The 13,911-nt window shown below is 57.0% G+C and overlaps 1 protein-coding gene across 2 annotated transcripts; it reads left to right on the top strand.

Moving 5' to 3' along the window:
* Positions 1-595: 595 nt before the first annotated feature.
* Positions 596-12,962, top strand: ECE1 (endothelin converting enzyme 1). Of its 2 annotated transcripts, none has more exons than XM_034068065.1 (18): positions 596-739; positions 3,813-3,899; positions 4,786-4,927; positions 5,475-5,687; positions 7,006-7,130; positions 7,654-7,866; positions 7,958-8,149; positions 8,651-8,793; positions 8,874-8,988; positions 9,202-9,312; positions 9,556-9,654; positions 9,770-9,847; positions 10,224-10,327; positions 10,519-10,629; positions 10,758-10,825; positions 10,904-11,094; positions 11,177-11,272; positions 11,493-12,962. In XM_034068065.1, exons 1-18 carry the CDS (start codon positions 737-739, stop codon positions 11,667-11,669), a joined length of 2,268 nt encoding a protein of 755 aa, XP_033923956.1. In that variant the 5' UTR covers positions 596-736; the 3' UTR covers positions 11,670-12,962. The 2 variants fall into 2 exon arrangements, with proteins under 2 accessions (XP_033923956.1, XP_005145466.2); XM_005145409.3 differs by lacking the exon at positions 596-739 and adding an exon at positions 3,625-3,725.
* The last annotated feature ends 949 nt before the right edge of the window (positions 12,963-13,911 follow it).

The raw sequence follows: 13,911 nt of genomic DNA, 5'->3' as shown, positions 1-13,911 counted from the left end.
CTTTGCCCCCCTCCAAGTGCTTTCCCTGCCCAGCGAAACGATTTGCGGCCCCGTGGGTGAGATGAGTGTGTCGGTGCTCAGCCCACCGATGGGGCGATGCGGTGGCACTGTGTGTATGTATATGTATATGTATGTGTATATGTATATGTATATGTATATGTATATGTATATGTGTGTGTGTGCCCCCCCCCATCGCAATGGGCTGGGGGTGTCTGTGTGCTCATTAGGAGGGACACAACCTGCGGAGCTCCTCGCTGCGTGTGCAAACGCATGGGGCTCGAACCCCAAACCCCTTGGAGGGGCTCGAACCCCAACCCCCTTGGAGGGGCTGTTAAACATGGGGGGGGTTCGGCCCGAGTACCTTTGCACACTCGTGTGCTCGCACAGCCGGATGCTCGGCTGCCTGCGCTGCAGCGCTGCCCCCGTGTACACCCCGTGTACACCCCGCATCCCTTCACACAAGCGGCGCTGGTTCATCGGGGGGCGATGCACAAAGAGACGGGGGAGAAGGGGGGGGGAGCCCATGGGGACCCCAAAATGGGGTCTGGGGCCCCCCGAAAGAGTTAACGGAGGCGCGCGGGGAAGCCCGTCCCTCCCGGCCCCATTGGTGCTCCCCCCCCAGGTACATCCTCGCTCGTCACCCGCCGTCACCCTCTCGTAGGCCGCAGCGTCAGGAGCCGCGCCGGGCTCGGGCTCGCCCCATCGGGGGCCGGGACGGAGGGAGCGGGGTGTCACCATGGTGAGTAACGGGGACCCCCCCTCATAGGGGCTCATAGGGGATGGGGGGATGCGTCTCCCATGGGATGCTGCCGTTCCACGCCAAGGGACCCCCATGCAGCCCACGAAGGGAAGGATATGCGGCTCCCCCATGGGACCCCCCACTGCACCCCGAGATCCCCTCAGTTCATGCATAAGACCCCCATGGGCCCCCCCGACATGCAACCCATGGGATCTCCCACTGCACCCCAAGGGAGGGCGCCCATGCACCCCCAAAAGGGTTGCCCATTGGACCCTGAAGCACCCCCATGGGATCCTCCATAGCACCCCAAGAGACCCTCATTGCACCCCGGACTCCCCCCTGCACCCCCATTGCACTCCTGGGTGCCCAATAAGATCCCCCCCAGCCTGGTTTCCTTTGTGGGTTCCCAGAGTGGGGACCCCAAGGGGGTTACCCCCCCTCAAGCCACCCCCCCCAGCACCCAGCCCTTGACCCAAACCACAGGGGTTCCCCCTGCATAGAGAGGGGTGCCCCCCCCCAGCAGCACCCACTTTTGGGGTGGCTGCAAACGGGGGGGGGGTGTTTGCAAACAACCCCAAACTGAGCTCTTCCCCCCTCCCCCTTATACTTATTTTGCAAACTTTAACCCTTTTTCACCCTTTTTAAGCTTTTTTCTTTACCCACAACCAGGACCCCCCCTCCCCCACCTCCAAACTGGGTACCCCCCCCCCGCACCCCCAATTAACCCCATCCCCCCCTAATTAACACCAGGGGTTCCCAATAACCCCCTGGGCATCCTAATTAGAAGCCTGAGACCCACTGGGTGCTCACTTCAGGCCGTGGCGGTGGCACCCATGGGTGCTGCGGGCGGGGCTTGGGGGGGGGAGGGGGGACCGGGTTCGGCTGGGGGGGAGGGGGGGATGATTTGGGGGTACGGGGGTGATGGGGGGGGCGCCGGGGCAGGGGGGGAAGCGCCATCGCGGCCGCATTGGAGGTGGCCGCTCCGAAATGGCGCCCGAGCGGGAGCCGAGCGCAGCCGAGCGCAGGCGCCCCGATGCAGGGTGAGGGGCTCCGGTGCTGGGAGGGACGGGGGGGGGGGAGCGGTGGGTGTCAATCCTCGCCTTCCTTCCCCCCCCCCCCCCGGGTAACAGTGGTGGGGTCCTGCGGGCTCGGAGCACGTGGGGCTCATTGTTTAGGAGGCCAAGGGGTGGTTTGGGGGAAAAACGAGGGGTTTGAGGCCCTGTGAGGACTTTTATAACTTATAAAGTGCATGAAAATCCCTTGGGGGGGGGGGGGGGTGTTAAAATGTGGGTGCCCTCAACCCCCGTAGACCTTTATTTATAATCTTTACTGTGATTTAAGCAAACAGACCTGGGGGGGGTGGGAAAGAAACAAAACCCACCTGGTTTTGACCCGAAAAAGGGTGCTCCCGTGTTACAAGCTGGGAGCACCCATGGGTGCTGCATTGCCCCCATATCCCCAATGATGTGTGTGTATGTGGGGGGTTATGAGTGCTAAAAATACCTCCCAGACCCAATTTTCCCCTTATTAAGGATGCTGGGGTTTGATCCCGGTGCCTCCCGGGGGTGTTGAAGCTTAGCTTGGATTCTCTGATGTCTAATACAGGGTTGAACCAGCACATCCTTAGTGATAGGAAAAACGTGGGTTTCTTTCTCCATCTTTCCCTTTTCCCTGCTCTTTGCAGGCTGATGGGGGGGGGGGCAGGGGGATCGCTGGAAAAAAACTTCATTTCCTCAGGAAACAGAGTGAAAGCTTTGGCCAAAAAGCTGGGACTCCAGGAATTCGGTGCTATCGGAGCAGGGGGGGCTTCCTGGACCCCCCCAAAATGAGCAGGGATTCGTAGCCAGGGCTGCAAGTGTGAAAATAAGGGGAAAAAGTGAAAGGGAATGGAAAAAATACATCATTGAAGGCCCGGGTTCCGCAGCGATAACATCTTGCAGTGAAAGGGTTTTGGTCTCCTGGTTCCAGGGTACCAGGGGGGGATTTTGGGGCTGGAAACAGAGCTTTTTGGTCAAGCAAGGAGGGAAACTGCCTTTTTTCTTTTAACCCTTTTCCTTCCCCAGGTGGGTTTTGTGCCTGGCTGTGAGTTGGGATCCAGGGGGAGGATGGGGTTTGGTGTTAACTGTGTGAGAGGTTTGGGAAGGCCGGGCTTGGAAACGGCTGAGAACTGATGCTTTCATTGCATGCTGAGGCATGCAGTGCTGGGTTCACATCACCTCAGTGTCCCCTTGGGGACAATGGCAGCAGGATGGGGACATCCAGATGGGTGCAGACCCCAACCAGGCGCTGCACTGGGGGTGAAGGGATGTGACTGGTGCTGCTCAGCCCATCAGGTAGCAGGGGTTGGGGTGGGTTTTGGGGTGCTTCCCCCTCGGTGGCAGGCAGAGGGTTGTTTTCCCTGGCTGGGTGACAGGGCTGTGCCAGGGGGGAAGGAAACAGCAGCATGGTAAGGGCTGGCTGCCAACCCCTGAGGTTTCCCCTTGTTTTTCTGCTTGGAGATGAGATAAGAGCCAGGCACCAGCACAAGATAATGCCCTGGGGACAAGGAGCAGGGAGGGAGCCCGACAGCAGCCGGAATTCAAGGTGCTGTCGCCTCTGGGTCCTCAGAGGGACCCAATGGGGTGTTTCGGGGTGCGCACAGTCCACAGGGTGTGGAGCACAAGCGAGATGGTAGTTTTGGGGTGAAAAACCATTTTCTGCACTCCCAGCCTTTCCCAGGTCCTGGGGTTCCCTGGCCTTGGGGTCCCTCACCCTGCTGCGGGGCCGGTGGAGGAGGAACCGGCTTTATTCCAGGCTGAACGGGAGGTTGCACAACCCGGCCCCGGGGGAACGTGAGGCGGGTTCGGGCTTTGCTCAGCCTTTGGCTCCAGCCCTCGGCTCCAGCCCTCATTGCTTTCCATAACCTTCCTCCAGTGCTTGTTGAGTGCTTCACTACCCCGGAGCCGGTTGGGATTTAGTTCACTCGAGGAGAAGGCAGCTTTAGAGGGTGCATATTCCTTCCTTACCCTCCTTCCTCCTCCTCTTCCTCAACCCCGAGCCACTGAGCACCTCTGTTTGCCAATCCCCTGTGCAGATGTCGACCTACAAGCGGGCGACGCTGGACGATGAAGACCCCCTGGACTCTACTGGTGATGGTGATGGGTACCCCAACGGCTTCCAGGTAAGGCTCTGTGTGTGTTTTAGGGTTAAAAAGAAGGATTTTAGGTCCTGGTAAGCAGCAAAAGGGGTTGCTGAAGGGTTTTCCGCCTGGGACCAGCCTCTCTGTAGGGCAAAGTCCAGTCTGGGCAGAGTCATGTTGGCTCCCGTTTGCACCCAGAGCCTGTGGGTGCTGTTTGCAGTGCCCCAGCACCCAGCTGTTCTGCCATCCAAACCCCTTCCCAGCATGTCCAGGCTGAGCAATTATGGTGGCAGTGGGAGTTATGTCCCCATCCAAAAGGAATTAGGTTAATTCCTCCCCAGGTAGCAGAAAAGCAGCTTAAAGAGGGCTGAGGGTGGCAAGCAAAAAGCCCCACGGCTGCCAGTGTGCCAGCTCTGGCACTGGAGCGATGCTCTTGGTGCTGGCCCCACTGCCAACCCCATCGTTCCATGCCTGGAATGGTGCTTTCTGTCCCCAGACCAGCGCTCTGCTGTGTTTGTACTTTCCCAACGGGGCCGTCTCCGCATCGGGATGTTTCCTGGGGATGTTTTTCGTCCGAGTGGGAGTATCCTGTTAAGGCATTTCCCGCTGCCGCCGCAGCCCCCACCCTATCCCAGTGCCGGCAGCAGGGACAGGGACACTGGGGGGGTTACAGCCGTGCTCGAGGAGGGGTTCGGGGTGGCACAGGGTAGCAGGTGAGCCTCCCGAAACGCTCACCCCGCTCCCTTTCCTGCCATTGTGCCGCCCTTCCTGGCCAGTTTCTGGAAGGCAGCTGCCGCCTTTCCCAGGCCGAAGCGCGCCGGATCCGTCACCAGGAGCCAGGCTCGTGCCGTGGGCTGTAGGAAGCAGCATGTGGGATGTGTCGGTGGGTTTTTCCAGCGGTGGGGAAAGGACATTGCTCTTCCCCCAGGTGAACTTCCGCAGCTCGAGGAGTGCCCCCGGGTGCTGGGCTGAGCGGACGCGCGCCGAGAAGCAGCTGGTGGTGCTGGTGGGGGTGCTGGGGGCCGTGCTGGTGGCGTGTCTGCTGGGTCTCATCTTCCAGTACAGAGCCCGTAAGTCCTTGCACTGGGATCATACCCCCTTGAGCAGGGTGGGATGCTGGGGGGTTCCCTGGGATGGGATGCTCGGGTGCAGGATGGGATGTTCCCCTGCATCCTTTATCGTGGAGTGTGATGCTTGAGCATGGGATAGGGTGATTGCCTGAATCCTTCATCCCAGGCTGGGATGCTCAGGCACTGGGCAGGATGCGTAGGGAGAGAATGGGGTTCTTGCCTGCATCCCATGCCATGGAATGGGATGAGCAGGCAGGATGCTTAGCATGGGATGGAATGCTGGTCTGTATCATCCTGGAGTGGGATGGTACAGTACAGGGCAGGATGTTTGGCCACCAGATGGGATGTTTGCCTGCATCCTTTATAGACTCCCAGATTGGTTTGGATTGGAAGGGACCTTAAAGCTCCTCCAGCTCCAACCCCTGCCATGGGCAGGGACACCTTCCACTGGAGCAGCTGCTCCAAGCCCCATCCAACCAGCAGGATGCTCCCCAGTGAAGCTCATCATGCCACGATGGAGGAGCTGAACCATCATTCCCTCCCGCAGGGGCACCAGCCGTGTGCCTGTCAGAAGCCTGCATCTCCGTCACCAGCTCCATCCTCAGCTCGCTGGACCAGGGGGTGAATCCCTGCGAGGACTTCTTCAGCTATGCCTGTGGGGGCTGGATCAAGGCCAACCCCCTCCCCGATGGCCACTCACGCTGGGGCACCTTCAACAACCTCTGGGAGCACAACCAGGCCATCATGAAGCATCTGCTGGGTGAGTACATGGCAGCGGTGTTAAGGAGCCCCCATTAGGTCTGGGGATGCCAAAAACATGCCCATGGGGATGTCAGGTTGGGATTAAATCCCAGCGTCAAACCAGTGCGTGACGCATGTGCTGCAAGGACATTGGGAAGCAGATCCTGGCTGTGTTTGCTCTCCTGGCTGCCCCAGGGATTTTTGACCATGATGTTGCAGCTCTTTGGTGCCGAGTATGGGAAAGGTCCTGGCCCTGGTTCTGCAAACCCTATGGTGGTGTTCCCAGGAGCTCTGGAGTTCAGGATTTGCACCTCAGACTGCTCCCAGAGGGTTGTAACACCCCAGTATCACCCCAAGGATATGGGGTTTTTTAACTCCTGCTCTATCTTCCAGCCTTATGAGTGGCTTTTGGGGGGGGGCTGGCTTCCAATCTGGCCATTTTTGGGGACCACAGCTCCCTCAGCAGAGGGAGGATCCCAGGCTCAGCCCCTGCGTGCGAGCACCAAAGCAGGGTGCCTTATCCAAGCGACCGGCGGGGACGGTTTGTTCAAGCTTTGAGCAAACAACTGGCTCCTTATCAGCACTTTCCACCAGGCTGGGGCCGGTTATCTGGAAAGAGAAGGTTTGGGAAGAGTGTTGTCTTTTGGGAGAAGGGGGGAGTGCGGGAACAGCTTCATCCCAGCTCTTCCTGCCGAAATCTGGTGCTGGTTTTACTGGGAGAAGGGAGCAGGCCTCCAGCCAAGTGGTCGCTCTCGGCATTTCCTTGAATTCCTCGGAGCCGAGGGACCTTTAGTTAATAAACCCACACAGCTGGGAAGCCAAAGGTGCAAGCTGTGCCATGAGGAACATCAGATAATAAAAACCAAACCTCTGGGGAGGCAGAAATTTACAGGGGGGTTGAGGGAGAATAAAGGGTTTGGAGGGGAAGGAGAAAAATGGGTTTATTGTTCCTGCCTGCAGGAATACATACTGTCAGGCTGGGGAGCACTGGAACAGGGGCAAGGGCAGCGCAGGGGGCTGGCTGATGGTGGGAACATCAGAGCTGCTGGAAAAGTGCTTTTTGTTTTCCCTTTCTTTATCTTTGTGCTCCAAGGAGCCAGAGCAGTCGCTGCGGGTGGGAAAAGGAGACGTGGGCAGGAGGCCAGGAAGGGGCTGGGGGCCATGGGAAGCTCTTGGAGGCACAGAGGGGACCGTCAGGGCAAACCTCAGCCTGGTTTTGCCCCACATGGGGCTGAGTATTTCTCTGGTGGGAAACTGGGGGCTCTGTGCCCATGGGGGGGGCTGGATGCCTGCCCTTGGGGACCTCCTGTGAGCTGCCCCCCCGGTACCTCCTGCAGAAAACACCACGGCCAATGTGTCGAGCGAGGCGGAGCGCAAGGCACAGCGTTACTACCAGGCCTGCATGAACGAGAGCAAGATTGAGGAGCTGCGTGCCAGCCCGCTCGTGGAGCTCATCGAGAAGGTTCAGACCCTGCCTTGGGGAAAAGCTGTCTCCCCTCTGTAAAATGGGGAGGAAAAGCTCATTTGTGGGCAGGCCCAGCACGCTCCAGACCCCATTCTGGGTGCTTCCGAGGGAAGAGGAGCCCCCAGAGGAGGCAGGGATTTATCATAGAATCCCAGACTGGTTTGGGTTGGAAGGGACCTTAAAGCTCCTCCAGCTCCAACCCCTGCCACGGGCAGGGACCCCTTCCACTGGAGCAGCTGCTCCAAGCCCCTGTGTCCAACCTGGCCTTGAACACTGCCAGGGATGGGGCAGCCACAGCTTCTCTGGGCACCCTGTGCCAGCGCCTCAGCACCCTCACAGGGAAGAGCTTCTTAAGATCCCATCTAATATCTATAGGCTTAGATTTATAGGCAGCTCATGCCACTCCTGGGCTTTTGAGCCCCACTGCGAGAAGTCTCCCCCCAGGACAGGTATTAGGTGGGTATTTGAGCAATTCAGGTGGTTATTCCTTACCCACAATCCGGTTGCTGTCTGTCCCCAGCTGGGTGGCTGGAACATCACAGGTCCATGGGTTGGTGACAACTTCAACGCGACGCTGCGGGAGGTGACGGCACATTACCGCATCTCACCCTTCTTCTCCGTCTACGTCAGCGCCGACTCCAAAAACTCCAACAGCAACGTGATCCAGGTGGATCAGTCGGGACTGGGCCTGCCATCCCGGGATTACTACCTCAACAAGACAGAGAATGAGAAGGTGAGGCTGTTGGAGGAAAGATGGATTTGAGGGGAGGTGCCATGGGTGAGGAGCACGCACCATGCTGATCCCCCCCTGTCCTATGATGTAGGTGCTTGCTGGGTACCTGAACTACATGGTGCAGCTGGGGATGTTCCTGGGAGGCACTGATGAGGAGTCAACTCGGCAGCAGATGCAGCAGATCTTGGACTTTGAGACAGCGTTGGCCAACATCACCATCCCACAGGAGAAGCACCGGGATGAAGAGGTCATCTACCATAAAATGACAGCTGGAGACCTAAAGGTAGGGGTGGAGTTGGGGAGCATCCCTGCTCTGCGCTGGTTTGGGAAGTGGAGGGGATGGAGGGGAAGTGAGGCAGCTCCTCTGAGGAAGCCTGGCACAGCCTGGGAAGCTCTTGTGCAACGGCTTGGCCCATGTCCTCCTTGGGGGAATCCCGCCCTCCCCTGTTCCTCCAGCCTCTGGACCACCCCTGGGGCTGGTGACCATCCTGCTGTGGCACTGTTGCCTATGGACACCAGCCCAGTCACCTCCCCACATCCCCGAAGGGGCCCTAATGGGTTGTGTCAACATCTCTGACACCTGCCCCACTTTCCTTTCCTTTGTGGAAGGAAATTGTTTACTCCTCTCTGACCTTTTGAGGCTGCTGCTGCTATGGGAACCGGCCTCTTCAGATTCAGTTGAATCCCTCTAACTGGGGCTGATGCAGCTGCTTCCAGCTCGGGAAGCAGTTGCCACACTGCTTCGATGGGTTTTGGGTCCATAGCAGTGCCATGGCTTTTGCAGGAGTTGGCACCAGCTGTGGACTGGATGCCCTTCCTCAGCACGGTGTTCTACCCCGTGGAGCTCAATGAGTCTGAGCCCGTTGTGGTCTATGCCAAGGAGTACCTGGAGCAGGTCTCTGACCTCATCCTGGCCACAGATAAATGGTGAGAGCCCCCAGCCCACATGGAGCATGCACAGGGTGGGCAGGAACATCCCACTGCTCACTCACCACCTCTCGCTGCAGCCTCCTCAACAACTACATGATCTGGAACCTGGTGCGGAAAACCAGCCCCTTCCTCGACCAGCGCTTCCAGGATGCAGAGGAAAAGTTCATGGAAGTGATGTATGGGACGAAGAAGGTGATTATGGAGCCCCCAGTGCTCCCACATCACCATTAAAATGGTGACAGCTTTGTAAACTAAATACTCATCACGTTGTATCCAAAAGATAGAGGTGTGGGGCAGGTTTTGGGGTGGCAGCTCCAGCACAGGGATGTGGACCTCACCTCCTGGCAGGGCAAGGGGGTGGGAAGGTGAGATGCCAGCACTGATGCCCGCCTCTGTCCCATGCAGAGCTGCCTCCCACGCTGGAAGTTCTGCATCAGTGACACTGACAACAACCTGGGCTTCGCCCTGGGGGCCATGTTCGTCAAGGCCACCTTTGCCGAGGACAGCAAGCAAGTGGTACGTCCCCCATGTGGGTCCCAGTGCCAGGAAAGCCACCACGATGCTGGAACCACTGGGGCAGATGCTGTTTCTCTGTCCACCTTATTTTGTTCACTGTACATCTGCATCTGCTGGGTTTTCACTGGTCCACATTTCATCTCGGCCTCCCAGCCTCTTCCTCCCCACTGGTGTGAAGGGTCCTTGACCCCTCTGAGGTGGGAGGCCAGCTCTGGACCAACACTGCTGCCTTGTTTTGTCCAGGCAGAGGAAATGATTGCAGAGATTAAAACAGCCTTCGAGGAGAGTCTGGAGACCCTGCAGTGGATGGATGAAGAGACAAGGAAATCGGCCAAAGAGAAGGTGAGGTGTGGGCAGCACTTGGAGGAGAAGGTGGTGATGGAGGATGGTGGAGCTGGGTGAGTCTGTGCTTCCACCCCTGGCACCAAAAGCACTTTGGTCCTTGTCACCCCACCAGGCAGATGCCATCTACAACATGATTGGCTACCCCAAGTTCATCATGGACCCCAAGGAGCTGGATAAAGTCTTTAATGATGTGAGTTGGTCGGATACGTCCCTAGGGTCTCCTATTCCTCACTCTGCTATAACATGCAGGATGTGCCCATCACCACAGGCCCAGGTTTCATCCTGAAGGGTCTCACTGATGCCCTTGGCCCTTCTCGGGGGGCTTCCTGGAGAGCTGAGCACCAGCCCTGGGGTGGCTGGGGCTCTCGGGATCCCTGCCCGGGAAGAGGAGGAGCCGCTTTCCGTAATGGTGATTCACTGTCCTCCTGAGACTCCACACATGGTGGAGAGGAGGAGAAACAAGAGCGGCTGTAACTCAGCCGGCTCCGAAGGCTCAGACATGACCATGGAGGGAGGAGCGGGGCTGGGTGGTCACCACACGCTCCTCATGCCTTGCTCTCTTGCAGTACGAGGCTGTATCTGACCTCTACTTTGAGAACGTCATGCAGTTTTACAACTTCTCGGCCAGGGTCACCGCTGACCAGCTCCGAAAACCACCGAACCGGGACCAGTAAGTCCTCTGCTCCACTTCCCTGTTGTGCCCAGCAGGGAATAGCACTAGGATCTGATGTCCACCAGACCATGCTGGTTTTGGGGAGTTAAGCTTGGGCTGATGGCTTTGCATTACGATAAGTGGATGGTGTTGCAGCAAACATCAGTGATGGGTTTATGCAACCACGTTGTCCATGTCTGTGTCTACAGGTGGAGCATGACACCACCGACGGTCAATGCGTACTACTCTCCCACCAAGAATGAGATTGTCTTCCCTGCTGGCATCCTCCAGGCCCCCTTTTACACACGTGCATCTCCCAAGTAAGAGCCTATGGAAACGAGGGAGGGCAGGATTCCCAAATATCCTCTGGGCCCAACATTTGAGGCTTAGTTTCAAGGCTGTGGGAAGCAGCAGCTGGTCTCTAAACCTCAGCATCGCCTCCTTGCAGGTCACTGAATTTTGGTGGGATCGGTGTGGTGGTGGGCCATGAGTTGACACATGCCTTTGATGATCAAGGTACGGCCAGGGCCAGGTGGATGGGCTGCAGGAGGGGTGGCCAGTGAGGAGATGAAGGATCTGTTGTGGTGTTGGCAGGCCGGGAATACGACAAGGATGGCAACCTACGTCCCTGGTGGAAGAACTCCTCGGTGGAAGCCTTCAAGCGTCAGACAGCATGCATGGTGGAGCAGTATGGCAACTACACCATCAATGGAGAGGCTGTCAATGGCAAGCAAACCCTTGGGGAGAACATCGCTGACAACGGGGGCCTAAAGGCTGCCTACAGGGTAGGGCTATGGGGCTGAGGAGGTGTGTGGGGGGCACGGTGTGATGGGATCGGTGATGTCCTCTGACCCTGCTGTCCTCCAGGCATATCAAAACTGGCTGAAAAAGAATGGGGATGAGGAAACCCTCCCAACGCTTGGCCTCACCAGCAACCAGCTCTTCTTCGTTGGCTTCGCACAGGTAGGTCACATAGGTTTGTGGGGGCATGTCCAGGTGGTGCTGGGAGGATGTGATGGCAAAACTGGAGGTGTCCAGAGATGCTGAACCAGGTTAGGGTGAGACAAAGCTGGAGCTCCGTCTTCCTGGTGTCCATCATGGAATCGGGGAGGTCCAGTTTGGCACCAAGCAGGGCCCTATGGATGCAGACACTGGCACTGGTGCCTCTTGCCCTCATTTGCAGGTGTGGTGCTCGGTTCGCACGCCAGAGAGCTCACACGAGGGGCTCATCACTGACCCCCACAGCCCCTCACGATTCCGGGTCATCGGCACCGTCTCCAACTCCCAGGAATTTGCAGAGCATTTCAACTGCCCCCTTGGCTCCCCCATGAATCCCTCCAAGAAATGTGAAGTCTGGTGATGGGAGAGTGCCTGGAGGGAACCGGCTGCTTCATCCCATGGCTGAATTCCCCAGGTCCTTTTGAGAGGCACAAACCACTTCATGGAACTGCCCAGCTCTCAGCCGGAGCAGCGCCCACATTCCCGGGATCATCCGAGCTTCATTCACTGTGAAACTCCTTCATCCCCTCACTCGTTTGTGGAATAACTTCCACCTGAGGGTCTCTCCTTCCCCACCATGACCAGGCACGTGTCCATGGGCACTACCCTGTATAGTGCTCCAGCCTGACCCACCATCCCAGCCAATTCCTCATTTCCGGAGGCGATAAAGGGATCCCACAGTGCCGGCAGGTTTGGCTGCGTGTCTGAATGCACCCGATGGACCTTCCTCTCTCCAAAGATGCGCACATGAGGATGGAAAATATTTTAAGATATATTTTTTGGGGGAGGGGCAAATATCTCTATTTTTTTCATGCCTTGTGGAATACACTGGAAAATTTCAGGGAAAATGCATTTAAAAGCCTTTTTTTGTTTGTTTTTTTTTTCTTTTTTAAGTAAAAGATGAGTATATTTATTAATTCTTTTTTACTCAGTGCAGCTGGAGGTGCAGCACCCTGTGGTGACAGTGACTGGGGACAGGCTCTCTGCTGGTGAAGCTGGATGGGGCTGTGGATGCAACTACCCAGTCCTGACTCCTGCTTCTCTGGGAGGGACTGTCCTTGGAGGATGCTAATGGGGACATTGGAGGCAGGGCTGGAGGATGCTGCAGGGCAGAGGCTCTGCTGCACCTCCTCAGCTTAGCTTTCATTCCAGAGGGGAAAGCTGGCATGCCAAAGGTGTCACCGAGGTGGTGACTGTGGGTGAAGCACCCGGGGCACCCTCCTGTCCCCTCTGAAGTGAGCTCAGCCATGAATCCCTGCCCCAAAAGCTTCCCCAGACAAGTGCAGGTGGTTCCTGCTGCTCCTTTGTGCTCTGCTGTGCCCAGCCCCTGTACTGGGAAACTGCAAACCCCAAAATCACCCCTTGGTCCCAAACCTCCGTCCTTTCATGGCCGGTTTGGCACTGGGATGGGGGCAAGGGGCTTTCGTAAGGGTTATGTTTAATGTTCTTTTTGCAGTTTTAAGAGGAAACCACTGACAGTAGCTCAGGTGCTGCGTGTTGTCTTGTGGGGCACCTTCTTGCAAAGCTGTAGAGGGATTTTTAATATTTATATGTAAAAGGAAGGATGGGGGGGGATTTTTTTGTAACTATTTTTTCACCCTACATGTGGGGCTTATCGTTATTGAAATAATAAATACTTTTTACTTGGGCTGGAGCTGCTCATGACTTGTTTTATTTCTGATAGCAGGAGGTTTGCATCCATTTATCTGTATTTTAATCCTTGTCCACACCACTGGGACCATCCCATGCTGCCAAAACTGAGCCCAGGAGGCTTTCACTAGCCTGAGCTTCTGTCTGCTGCTTTTCTTGGAGGCTGAAGTGAAGCTTTTGTGCCCAAAATGCTCACTCTCACTGCAGGTGGTTGTTTGCTTCCCACTTCTATGGCACGGCCCCATGCATCTCCCCAGCAGGGAGGTCTTTCCCGGATGCTTTTTCCTTCCTCCTGGGTGAATTTTGGCTGGCCAGGCTGTGCTCGGATCCAGCGGCACGGGCCCTGTGCAGGTTCCTCTCCAAAGGGCCTTATTTATAGCGCTGCAATGCTGCTGGATGCTGCCAGCTCAGTAACACAGGCCAACATTCATTCCCAAGCGGATGCTCCATGGCTTCATCAGGCTTGCCCCAAAAATGCCAGGCAGGACCTGGGCCACAGGCCCCGTGCTGAGCCTCACCCAGTGCCTGGGGGAGATGATGGCCATAAAACAAGTAAAATCCTGGGTGCTCACTTGCTATTTAATCCTGACTCATTATCGGGGACTGGAATTAGGCTGCATCCCTTGGTTTGACCCCATTGGTAATGAGCTTTTGGGGATACAGAGTGGTTTTGCTGCTGGGATGGGCAGGACTGAGCCAGCAGCGAGTTGGGGACGCAAGTGGTTCATAAAGACGATGGTGACATTTCCCTCATCCTATTTTACGTGTTTTCTCTCCCAGATTGAGTTCTATTCATAAACGGAATAAGAGCACTTACTTTCTGCTTGCAGGACTCAGTGTGGGGCCCTCGGTTCCCTGTGGAGCTCAGAGCGCGGCCGTGGCCGTTGGGTTTCCCTGGGATCCGGCTGGAAATGGTGCTGCAGACCCGCAGAGGGCGGTGGAGCTGAGGGAAT

This window comes from Melopsittacus undulatus, chromosome 12 (assembly GCF_012275295.1).
Source record: "Melopsittacus undulatus isolate bMelUnd1 chromosome 12, bMelUnd1.mat.Z, whole genome shotgun sequence".
Classification (NCBI taxonomy): domain Eukaryota; kingdom Metazoa; phylum Chordata; class Aves; order Psittaciformes; family Psittaculidae; genus Melopsittacus; species Melopsittacus undulatus.
Note: the sequence above shows the minus strand (reverse complement) of the source record. Positions and strands in the feature narration are given on the sequence as shown.

Excerpts from the sequence above, each read along its gene's own strand:
- ECE1 (XM_034068065.1), top strand. Across the intron at positions 8,150-8,650 it reads TGACAGCTGGAGACCTAAAG|GAGTTGGCACCAGCTGTGGA; the intron begins GTAGGGGTGGAG and ends TGGCTTTTGCAG. Across the intron at positions 11,273-11,492 it reads TCTTCGTTGGCTTCGCACAG|GTGTGGTGCTCGGTTCGCAC; the intron begins GTAGGTCACATA and ends CCTCATTTGCAG.